This window comes from Drosophila eugracilis, unplaced genomic scaffold (genome assembly GCF_018153835.1).
Source record: "Drosophila eugracilis isolate 14026-0451.02 unplaced genomic scaffold, ASM1815383v1 contig_2028, whole genome shotgun sequence".
In the NCBI taxonomy this organism is placed as follows: domain Eukaryota; kingdom Metazoa; phylum Arthropoda; class Insecta; order Diptera; family Drosophilidae; genus Drosophila; species Drosophila eugracilis.
This window is the reverse complement of record NW_024572898.1, coordinates 60,671-73,175: the sequence shown is the minus strand read 5'-3', so window position 1 is coordinate 73,175 and position 12,505 is coordinate 60,671. Positions and strand designations below refer to the sequence as shown.

At 47.9% G+C, this 12,505-nt stretch overlaps 1 protein-coding gene across 1 annotated transcript; it reads right to left on the bottom strand.

Annotated features, from left to right (window-relative positions):
• Nucleotides 1–392: 392 nt before the first annotated feature.
• On the bottom strand, nt 393–1,250 carry LOC108105313 (uncharacterized protein SPEM3-like). Its single transcript, XM_041817872.1, has 2 exons — nt 1,179–1,250; nt 393–1,040 (listed from the first exon to the last, which is right to left on the bottom strand). Exons 1-2 carry the CDS (start codon nt 1,248–1,250, stop codon nt 393–395), a joined length of 720 nt encoding a protein of 239 aa, XP_041673806.1.
• Between the last annotated feature and the right edge of the window lie 11,255 nt (nt 1,251–12,505).

Here is a 12,505-nt window from a genome sequence, read left to right as displayed (position 1 = left end):
TATGCGCCTGTGAGGCTGCTTCTGGGTGCGCCTGTAAGGCGCACGGTGGATGCGCCTGTGAGGCGGCTGGTGTATGCGCTAGTGCGGCGGCTGGTGTGTGCGCCTGTGAGGCCGCTGCTCGGTATGCGCCTGTGAAGCGGCTGGTGTGTGTGCCTGTGCGGCGGCTGGTATATGCGCCTGTGAGACGGCTGGAGTGTGCGCCTGTGAGGTGGCTTCTGGGTGCGCCTGTAAGGCGGCTGGTGGATGCGCCTGTGAGGCGGCTGGTGTATGCGCCTGTGAGGCTGCTGGTGTATGCGCCTGTGAGGCGGCTGGTGTATGCGCCTGTGAGGCTGCTTCTGGGTGCGCCTGTGAGGCGGCTGGTGGATGCGCCTGTGAGGCGGCTGGTGTATGCGCTAGTGCGGCGGCTGGTGTGTGCGCCTGTGAGGCCGCTGCTCGGTATGCGCCTGTGAAGCGGCTGGTGTGTGTGCCTGTGCGGCGGCTGGTATATGCGCCTGTGAGACGGCTGGAGTGTGCGCCTGTGAGGCGGCTTCTGGGTGCGCCTGTGAGGCGGCTTCTGGGTGCGCCTGTAAGGCGGCTGGTGGATGCGCCTGTGAGGCGGCTGGTGTATGCGTCTGTGAGGCGGATGGTGTATGCGCCTGTGAGGCGGCTGGTGTGTGCGCCCGTAAGGCGGCTTCTTGGGGCGCCTGTAAGGCGGCTGGTGGATGCGCCTGTGAAGCGGCTGGTGTATGCGTCTGTGAGGCGGCTGATGTGTGCGCCTGTGCCGCGGATGGTGTATGCGCCCGTGAGGCGGCTTCTGGATTCGCCTGTGTGGCGGCTGGTGTGTGCGCCTGTGAGGGCGTTGCTGGGAGCGCCTGTGAGGCGGCTTCTGGGTACGTCTGTGAGGCGGCTGGTATATGTGCCTGTGAGGCGGCTGGTGTGCGCCCGTGAGGCGGCTTCTGGGTGCGCCTTTGAGGCGGCTGATGTGTGCGCCTATGCGCGTTTGGTATATGCGCCTGTGAGGCGGCTGGAATGAGCGCCTGTAAGGCGGCTTCTGGGTGCCCCTGTGAGGCGGCTGGTGTATGCGCCTGTGAGGCGGCTTTTAGGTGCGCCTGTGAGGCGGCGTGTTCATCTCGTGTTGGTGTCGGTGAGCTGGTTCTCGCGAGTCGAGCCAAAATAGGTGGTTAAAGCTTGAAGGTCACCCACTGCAGTGTGGCTCCGCCGTAGCACAGGAAGTCCATGCCGAGCAGAAGGACATCCAGCACGTCTGGCATGATGAGAGCGGAGACGCTGACCCGAGCTTCCCCCAACTGTATTGTGGTTCGCAGGGCCTGTGTGAGCTCCGTCGGCTAACTTCACTTTTGTCCGCACGGCGCGGCAATTCCTTCCCCCGTCGAGTTCTTTTGCAGGCGTTTGCTTATAAAGCTGTGCGAGGCCCCCGTATCCAAGGTTGCGGTGAGGGGGCACCCTCAACCGTGACCTGTGCGCGGATACGGTTTCGATCGTGCTGGATGGAACGGCTGCGGGAGTTCGGTGGGTTCCTCAGGTGACTCCCTGATACCCGAGGCCCTTGCCTGTATCCCGGCGTCAGGTTCCTGCAACACTCGATAGTACCTATGCCCTGGCGACCGCAGTTCCAACAGAACATGATTCGCTGGTTCCGGCATTCCGTGTCGCAGTGACCAGTCTAGCCGCAGTTTTGGCAGGAGATGCTGGGGTCGATTGACTTGGTGGGCGTGGCTCCTTTGTTGGGATTTCCCCCGGCGTCTCGGCTGGTGGCCCGTTCCTAGGGTGTTTCACCTGGGTCGTGCTTTGGGATGGATACCCGACGTCTGGGCTTGCTGATGGGTATTCCCGGACGGTTCGGCCTCCGCGGCTGGCAACTTCGAAGTTGACCGCCACGTGCGTGAGCTCGGCCAGCGTCTTGAAATCCTGGCGGCGGGTGAACATCTGATATTCGGGCAATATGTTCTCGTAGATTCGTTACAATCCCTGCTCTGGTGAGAATCCAGCGCGGCGCATCTGAAGGCGAAGATCTACTAGGTACGGCTCGTTCACCTTTTGGAAGTGTGAGCGTATCTCGCCGTCGAGGCGTTGATAACACCGGGCCGGTAGGAAGAAGTGCAAGAATTCCCAACGATCTTCGGCCCAGGTCCGTCCCTGCAGATCACTGGTTCGGAACCAACTCTCCGCTCGGCCAGTCAGGAGGACGATAATAGCGTAGGACAGATACTCCCGGTCAACCCGGTAGGTATCCGCCCGTTCTTTGATGTGTTCCACGAAGCTGAGCGGATCTGAGGTGCCATCAAAGGACAGTCCCCATTTGGTCATTTTGTCAACCAACATCAAGCAGGTACCTGCATCGGACTGGGACCTACTGGCGCGTGCTGTGCCTTCCTATCTTCCTCGCGTCCCTGGGGACGGGGAAGTGTGCGTGGCTGGTGCTTGGCCCTTTTTCGTGGGAGGGCGGTAGCGGCAAAGGTGGCTTATTGTCTCCGGAGGGGGCGTTTCCGTACTTGCGTTCCATTTCTTCGAGCCGGATCAGGGTATCCTCGGAGTGTTCTGTTTGTCTGGCGAACGCGTACAGTCGGGCCCGCTGATCGTCAACCGTACCGTTTTGTTCTAGGCCAATTTCGAGAAGAATAGCCTGGAGTTCGTGCTTCTTCCTGTACGAAATCCAGGAGACTCCCATGTAATCGTCGGTGTGTGTCCTGGCTGTGTATCCTTGGTGGTCCTGGCTAGTGTGCAGGAGCGGTGACGTGTTGATTCCTGGGAGGATGTGTATCCTGTTGATTCCTGGGAGGATGTGTATTCTGTTGATTCCTGGGAGGATGTGTATCCTGTTGATTCCTGGAAGGATGTGTATCCTTGATAGTCCTGGCTAGAATGCAGGACCGGCGATGTGTTGATTCCTTGGAGGATGTGTATCCTTTGTGGTCCTGGCTAGAGAGCAGGAGAGTCCTGGTTGCTTGAGGTTGGTGATCGATGTTGTCCCTCGGGACTCTGGTGACGATTGTGTGTCGGGGGCGGCTTATATATCCCAGGTTCTGCCGGCATCGGGCATTCTACTCGGTAAGAAACCAGTTGTGCAAAAGGGATAGGGGAACTAGATATCTGTTGGCGTGGATGCCGGCTGCGGTGTCGACGTGGCTTAGGTTCTGCGGCTCTCTCTCTCTCCCCCTTGCTCTGTTTCTCTCGCGTTTACGTGCTAGAGTGCGTGTGTGTATTTTGACTCTGCGTGTGACTAAACTTGCTTGCCTTTATTTCGTGTCGTGTGCGACGACATTTCCTCGTGGTTACTCTATCTCTCTCTCTCTTGTTTTGCTTCACTCCGTTGCAAAAAAAACGTGCGTGCTCCCCTAGCTTTTTGTACGTAACCTCAAATTTTTACCTCATTTTTCCTGATGGTTCTTTTCGCCACGAAGAATGGAATTATCCTAGCATTTTCCTGCTTAGTCCTTGTTCGGGCGCCATCTGTAAGGATGCTAATCACGGGCCGGGATAAAGGCTTACGTCAGCGCAGGGTCCCCTACAGAAATATTTGTAAAGAACTGAGACAGACAGGAAGAGGATGCGAGATGGTGTGTGAGGTGGGCTTCGGAGAGGAGTCGGGCGGCCGATCCCGTCACCCGGGATTCGGTTGTCCGGCCCCGTCGACCGGGTGCAGGTGCCCAAACTAGGGGGAACGATATGAGCGGCCGATCCCGTAACCCGGGAATCGGTTTGTCCGGCCCCGTCAGCCGGGTGCCGGTGCTTCGAACTACGAGGGAGGATATGAGCGGCCGATCCCATCACCCGGGAATCTGTTGTCCGACTCCGTCAGCCGCGTGCTGCTGCTCCGAACTACGAAGGAAAAGGGCAACGGATAAGAGAAAGAGGGGAATACGGCTCCGTCATCCGGATACCGCTTGCCGACCGGGATTGGGGAGAATAATTCCGGAGTTTAGCATTTGCGTATTAATACAGTGGTTTTATTCACATGCCTTGCTTATGTTATAAACCTATCCCTACGATGTTCCCTACACTTCCGCACCGCCGGCCTCCCACGTTTTCGAGTTGGCCCATGGTGTTGTTTGATGGGATGTGTTTGAGGCGGTGTGGGCTCTGCCGGTATGATGGCTCTGGCGATAATAGTTTGGTTGATGTGTTCGAGGCGGTTTTGGCTCTGTGGGTATGATGGCTCTGCCGACAATAGTTTGGCGCTGTGTGACGTTGATGTGTTCGAGGCAGTGCTGGCTCTGCCGGTATGATGGCTCTGCCGATGATAGTTTGGCGCTATGTGATGTTGATGTGTTCGAGGCGGTGTTGGTGATGAAATCTATGCTTTAGCTATGTATGTAATTTATGTCCTAACTAACGTAAACCTTAATGCCCTACGTGGGTCTTAATTGGTGTACCTAAATCTAAGTGCCCTCCGTGGGTCCTAGCTGAAGTACCTAAATCTAATTGCCATCCGGGGGGCTTTTATTAATCCTTAATCTAACCTAAATCCAATGTTCTCGAAACAGAATTAAGCATTCTGAGACAAGGAAGAATGACAATTACTGAATTCTACAACGAAGTAAACAAAAAAATGACTTTGTTAATAAACAAAACCATAATGACTTAAAAATAACATAATTACAAAGGAGACTACAAAAACGATAAGAGGCAACGCCTTAAGAGTTTTATTTCAGAAACTCTATTTTCCTTAAACCCACCAGACTTACCAAATGCTTTAGCAAAGGTTCAGGAACTAGAGTCGAACCACTTTCGAGCTCAGCTCTCAAATAAATATTATGGATTTCAAAACGACACAAAAAAGCAGGGCAATTATCTAAGATTCAACAAGGTGCAACCCAAACAGAATTCCTATTTTAAAACGGGAAATAATTGGTATCAAAAAATAAATTATGAACAAAATATTTTCAAACAAAACCAAGCAAAAGAACAGAACGTAGAACCAATGAACGTCGATCCATCCGATCAAATTAAACCATTTAAAAAATGGCAGGGACATAATTGAAGACAGGAAAACTATTAAAATTCAAACAGAAATTACAGCCGACAATATTCAAACCGTCCGAATTATAAACTACAAAATAATTTCAAGACTAAACAAACCCATCCACCACTAAAACGCAAACCAACTAGCAAAAGAAAAAATTTAAAATATTATTTGATACAGGAGCAACATCCTTTTATATAAAAAAGGGGATATATTAAAAAAAAAAATGAACTTCCCATATACAAAAGAGTCTCCACTGTAAATGGATACTCAATAATAAAACATTACCCCATGATATCAATCTTCAATACAAAGCAAATATTTTACGAAATTGAAGGTTTAGACGCCGGTTTTTTAGTAGGATTTAACTTACTCAAAAAAATAGGCGCCGTGATCGACATAAATATGGGTGTCATAAAATATCACGGAAAGGAAGAGAAATTAGTTTTCCGACGTTGAATTATCCATCAACAATAAGTTGAGGGTTTCGACGTTGATTTATCAGTCAATAGTGAATTAAATAATATCCAGTTGGAATTTTCAAACCAAGTAGATAATATGAAAGAAAATATAATAACTCAAATTGAAACAAAACATTCTACGATCGATATCCAAATTCCATTTCGAACTGATATTAAGGGGGAAATCACTACACTACATGACAGACCAGTTTATAGCAAACAGTATCCCCACGCTCTGTCAGTCCCAGATTTTTTCTACACTACATGACAGACCAGTATATAGCAAACAGTATCCCTACGCTCTGTCATTCTCGGATTTTGTTAATAATGAAATAAGCCGAATGTTATCAGAACAAATAATAAGGCCCATACAACTCACCCGTCTTAGTGGTCCCAAAAAAGGACAAAATGAAGATGGAAGCCCTAAACTAAGATTAGTAATAGACTATAAGAAACTTAGTGAAAATACCGTTCAAGATAGATATCCGATGCAGGATCCATCTGTGATCTTAGCAAATTTAGGAAAGGCAAAAGTCTTTTTAACGATCGACCTAGAATCCGGTTTTCATCAAATCTTGATGAAAGACTCTGACATAGAAAAAACATAATTTTTCATAAACAATGGAAAGTACGAATTTTTGAGAATTCCATTTGGTTTAACGAATGCCACTAGAATTTTTCATAGAGCAATAGACGACATATTGAGGAAACAAGTTGGGAAAAGTTGTCACGTTTACATGGACGACATAATTATATTTTCCGACACAATTGATCAGCATTACCAAGACTTATTGAAAATTGTAAATATTTTGTTCAAAGCTAACATGAAAATTTGGCTAGAAAAATAAAAATTCTTCATGAGAGAAACCAGTTTCTTAGGGTACGTAGTAGTAATATTATTAAAAAATATCTCGAAAAAATCTCAACAATACTAAAATATCCGCAACCCAAAAATATTAAAGAGCTCAGAAGTTTCCTAGGATTAACAGGGTATTATAGAAAGTTTGTAAAGAATTACGCACTAATAGCGAAAACTCTTACAAAATATTTAGGAGGGAATAATGGTAATGTATTCAAGACTATGTCTAAAAAAATTTCAATACAGCTGACCTGCTGTAAAAGCTTTTAACGAACTTAAACAAAATCTAGTAGCTCAAATAGAACTAACCCAAACAGATTATAACAAGAAATTAACATTAACTACAGACGCTCCAGATTTTGCTATTGGCGCAGTCCTGTCGCAAGAAGGAAACCAATAACTTTTATTTTAAAAAATGATCAAAAACAGAGAAAATTTATGCAACAAACAAGAAGTAATTATTAGCTATAGTCTGGGCATTAAATTCAGAACAAAATACCATTCACTCAGCAGAAAGCAGTTTCGAAAATATTATCAATTAAACAAACAAACCAAAGATTCAACTACTAATCACAACGGGCCGACTCACCTTTCATGAGTCATTGAAAGTATTCGACAATACCAGACACATAATCGAGTCGTACTCGTACACCCGAGAATCTAGTAACAATTCTTAGAGAATACCTTCAACCAAACATAACCGTTGGACTACACTGTACCCTTGAAGATCTGTACGCAATTCAAAAACCTCTAAAAGAGAATTTCGTAAACAAGTTTTTGTTTACCAGAACTTTCGTTCAAGACATCGACAAAGATGAAGACAAAGCTCTCATTATTGAGGAAACACATTGCCGAGCCCATAGAGGACTGGACGAAAATTACAAACAAATAACAAGACTTTACTACTTGCCGAAATTACTATTAAGACTTAAATAATATATTAAGAACTGTAGAACGATAACAAATACTGCAGACATTGTTCGGTCAAACTCACAATATTTTTCGTCTTACATACTGTTTCTCTTTGCCTATACAAATGTAAACAAAGCTCATTAACATGTATTAACCAATCTCTGTAAATTACTCTGAATGTTTATGTTATTTTGCCGCTGCTAATAAAAGGCAGTTGCTGATGTTAGATCTTGGAAAACGGTTGTCTTTTTCTCGCCTGAGTTTTTAGATTGCAATTAGTTTATGCACCCCCCAACCTGATATCTTATGCAGCACAAAAGACGCTTTGTGCATTAAACATTTTGGCGCCCAACGTGGGGCAGTGTTTAAACAAATTATTAACAATTTATTAATTCATAAACAATTGTCGAAGTATCGCCCGCAACAATTATTCGCTCGACCCGCTCATCGCAACTCAACATTGTCATAACCGCATACAAAGGTGAACATTCAACCCTAGTGCATTCATCGAAAGTGAATAATAAATAAACAAATAAAGTTATTAACTATTCACGAAAATTCTAAGGGCAACGTGTCGTTCGTATAACGAAACTATTCGCGCTCTTCTTCGCACATCTCTTCGCTTGTGTGTGTGTGCCCGCCCGCTCTATAAGCTCGGCGTCGATCGCTCATTCTCCTTTGCTCCGTTATTCCGCCAGCAAAGTGTTGTTGTTTTGTTTACATCGCCAACTGCAGTCGCTGGTACAGTTTTTGAGTTCTAGTCGCTTTCGCTTTGAACTAACTTCACGGCATTGCCACATTCGTCGCTCCGCGTTGTTGTTGCCGCAACTTTACTCTCGTTCTCGCATTCGCATTCTTCGTCGCAGCCATGGAAACGACTATATTGAAGACTCTCAAACGGCAACGCTCGAATATTAAGCGCAAAATTACGCGCATAAGAGGAATGGTCGATGTCAAGGAAGAAGAAGAGCAGAAATCGCCGGCTGAACTTCAGTGCCGTTTGGGAATCTTAGAGTCATATTTTAAGCAAGCCCTTTCGGTACAATCAGAAATTGAGACCATGGAATCCACAGATAGTGGACGTGCAGACCTGGAGGACAGTTACATAACTACAAAGTTGGCAATTCAGCAACTTCTTGGAGAGGATCTGCACAACACAGTTTTCGACCACATCTCTGCACCAAGCTACAGCGCGCCGTCCCGACTGCCAAGATTGGCACTACCTAGCTTTGATGGAAATCATAAGGATTACAAGAACTTCATCTCGTCGTTTCTGCCACTGGTCAATCGTGAGCAAATATCTAATATAGACAAATTTAATCATCTCCGTAATTGTTTAAAGGGACCTGCACTGGAAGCTGTCGCAGCCTTCCCGGTCACTGGAGAAAATTACGCGAAGGCGCTGGAACGGCTGAAGGACCGGTATGACAAGCCTGCCCTAATCTTTGTCGAAACGATAGCCTCGATTTTTAAACTGCCGCCGGCTGCTGCGGCAAGTGCTCAACAGCTCCGCAGCCTAATCGACAACGCATCCGCGTTATATAGTGCCCTTTCATCGCTAGGCTCGGACGCTCAAATCAGCAGACCAAAACAAAATGGAACGAATCACTGGATTATCTCACTCTGCCATCCTGGAGCCAATGCACGCAGATACTTGAGCGCCACTGCCAGTTTCTTCTGTCTGACGAGCAATCCCATGGATCGGAGCGGCCAAGACCGACTCGTCCCCCCGCAAGATCTCACAATTCGTCGTTTTCGCTGACCAACGCACCATGTGTATACTGCCTCGCACCCTCACACAAATTGCTCGGATGTGACAAGTTTAAGGACCTTAATCCAACCGCGCGATTTGATGTCGTTAAAACACACCGTCTGTGTTTAAACTGTCTGTGTAGAGGTCACCAACTGTCGAGCTGCCCATCGAGAAATCGCTGTCGCACCTGCAACAAGGCACATCATACCCTGTTGCACAACAACCATTCGCTAGATTCATCTCGCTCGCATCAACCGTATCCAACCGCACCGCCATTGGAAGCTCGCACTCGCATTCTGGCCAGAAGTCTCAGGTGTTGCTTGCCACTGCTATGGTTCTCGTCAAGGATGCGTTTGGAACCTACTGGCCTGGAAGAGCTCTTCTCGACTCCTGCTCTCAAGTGAACTTCGTGACGGAAGACTTCGCACAACGGCTTCGCTTACGGAGGGAAAGACATGCAGTCCAAATTCGAAGCATCGGCCATTCGCAAACAGATATTAAATATCTGTTTCATCTTTCGTACTCTCCGCAGATCTCTGTATTATTCCACAAATCTCATACCAGCCCGATCTGGCCATCGACGATTCGACTTGGAAGCTGCCAAAAAATACGCCGCTCCCTGATGAAAGATTCTACCAATCACGCCACGTCGATCTGCTACTGGGAACCGAAGCCTTCTTCGACGCCTTAACTGTAGGGAAAATAAGGCTGGGACCTCAAGGCCCGCTGCTGCAGAAAACTCAGTTTGGCTGGGTCGTAACCGGCCGACTGCAGCAAACCGCGCCAATAGAAGTTTCCACTTGCATGGCTTTAAACGCAAGTTCAATTGATGTCAACCTCAAACGTCTGTGGGAACTGGAAGCAGTCGACTCGCCACCTCTGCAGAAGCCGGAGCATGCTATTTGCGAGGAACAGTACGAGAAGACCACTTGTCTCGACAGCACTGGTAGGATTGTCGTCAAACTGCCATTCAAGGCTGACCCAACTCGGTTGGGAGACTCATTTGATATCGCTCGCCGTCGGTTCCTAAGCATGGAACGTCGCCTATCGAAATCTCCAGCACTTCGTCAACAATACTGCGACTTCATGGAGGAGTATGAGAAATTGGGGCACATGTCCCCAGTTATTCATCCTAAACTGCACGAGCCGCACTACTACATCCCGCATCACTGCGTCCTCAAACCCAGCAGTGAGTCTACTAAGCTTAGGGTGGTGTTTGACGCCTCTTGCCGGACGTCAAATCAATTATCACTCAACGACTTGCTATGCGTTGGCCCAACACTCCAGGAGGACTTGTACCTGCAGCTTCTAAAGTTCAGGCTTCATCGTTACGCCATCACTGCAGATGTGACCAAGATGTATAGGCAAGTAAATCTCGGCATTGTTGATCGCAAATACCAGTACATTCTTTGGAGAGCATTTCCAGAAGACACGCTGCGCACGTATCAATTGAATACGGTAACCTACGGCACTGCAGCCGCCCCATTTTTGGCAACACGTAGCCTCAACCACCTTGCTGATGTTCATCAAGCTGACTCTCCAATCGGCGCCGCTATCATAAAGTCGTCTTTCTATGTTGATGACCTACTCACAGGTGCAGACGACTTAGAGACGCTTCGCATTATCAAGGATCAAGTCACAGAAATTCTTCGTCGAGGGCATTTCCCACTCACCAAATGGCATTCCAACTACGTTGGATTCATGGAAGATCATGCATCCAAGAAGCTCAGTTCCTGTGGCGAGGGACTAGCCAGCGCTCTTGGAGTGAACTGGAACCAGCACAAGGATACACTGTTCTTCAAGTTCATACCAAGGAACCACGCAACGCGTATCACCAAAAGAAGTATTTTGTCCACCGCATCCGCCTTGTTCGACCCGCTTGGTTTGCTCTCACCGCTTGTTGTTGTCGCAAAAATACTTCTGCAAGAACTTTGGCTCGCTGGCCTGCAATGGGACGAGAGCGTTCCAGAAAACATACACACGGCCTGGAGCAAATGCCTAGAATCATTCCAAACAGTCTCAATTTTATCGATTCCCCGCTATTGCCTCCAACACAAGATGCGATCACTCCAACTTCATGGATTTTGTGACGCATCAATCAGGGCTTACGGCTGCTGCGTGTATCTACGCTCGGAAACGTCGACGGGAGATGTCGCAGTGCAGCTATTGACTGGCAAATCGAGAGTGGCTCCTGTGAAGAAAAAATCCCTTCCAAAACTGGAATTGTGTGGAGCGCATTTGCTGGGCCAACTGTATGCGAAATTGAAGCCTCTATTAGCGGACAGAAAATTCTCGGTCTATTTCTGGACGGACTCGCAGATTGTGCTTCACTGGCTAAAACAGCACTCAGTCACACTGTCAGCATTCGTTGGAAACCGAATCTCCGAAATTCAAGAATGGACCGCAGATGGCCAGTGGAAATTTGTACCAGGTGAGAGCAATCCGGCGGACATAGTTTCGCGCGGAGCTGCTACAACTGAGCTGGCAGCATCGCTGTGGTTCACAGGTCCACAGTTCTTGACCCAACCATCGTCCCAGTGGCCAACCACTCCGCAAATCATCGATATCGATCCAACTATTGTCAAAGCAGAGCCACGAAGGAGCACATTCACCACGGCTGTGATCAGCAATCATGTTCTTTAACAGCTGACTCACATTAGCTCATACACTCGCTGCATTCGAACCATCGCTTACGTCTTTCGCTTCGCCAACTTATCAAGAGGAGTCAAAATTGTCAATCCATCGCTTACATCGGAAGAACTTCGCCGCGCATTGTTCAGCATCGTCTACAATATTCAGCAACAGTCGTTCCTTGAAGATTTTCACTCGCTGCAGAAAGCTAAGCCGCTTACAAGTCACCTAAAGTATTTAACGCCTTTTGTCGACAGCTCATCAGGACATGCTCTTATAAGGGTTATAGGAAATCTGAAAGGCATCCGCTGCTACTGCCTACCAAATCGCACTTTGCGTGGATTTATGTACGACACTTGCATCTGAGGAATTGTCACGCAGGCCCGAAAGCTCTAGTCGCGCTAATCCGTCTGGAATACTGGATCATCAACGCCAGGGACCTGGCTCGTCGAGTGGTGCGTTCCTGTATCGCCTGCGTTCGGTTCAGACCCAAACTGGAGAACCAACTCATGGGATCGCTACCACTAGAACGAGTGCTACCGCAACAGCCGTTCCAAAGGTGTGGCGTCGACTTCTGCGGACCGTTTAACACATATCTTCGCATTAGAGGAAAGGGTCCAACAAAGTCCTACCTCGCCGTCTTCATTTGTTTGGCATCCAAGGCCGTCCATATAGAAGTCGTCTCGGATTTGTCAACCAAGGCATTTCTTGCAGCACTTAAACGGATGATCGCCAGACGGTCAATTCCAACCGACATCTTCTGCGACAACGGAACCAATTTCGTCGGAGCTGCCAACCATCTTCAAGAACTACGAGCGTTCCTTCAAGACAAAGCCACGCAAGAAGTCATTTCGTCTTATTTGTCAACTGATTTCATAACTTTCCATTTCATCCCTCCTAGAGCTGCTCACTTTGGAGGCCTTTGG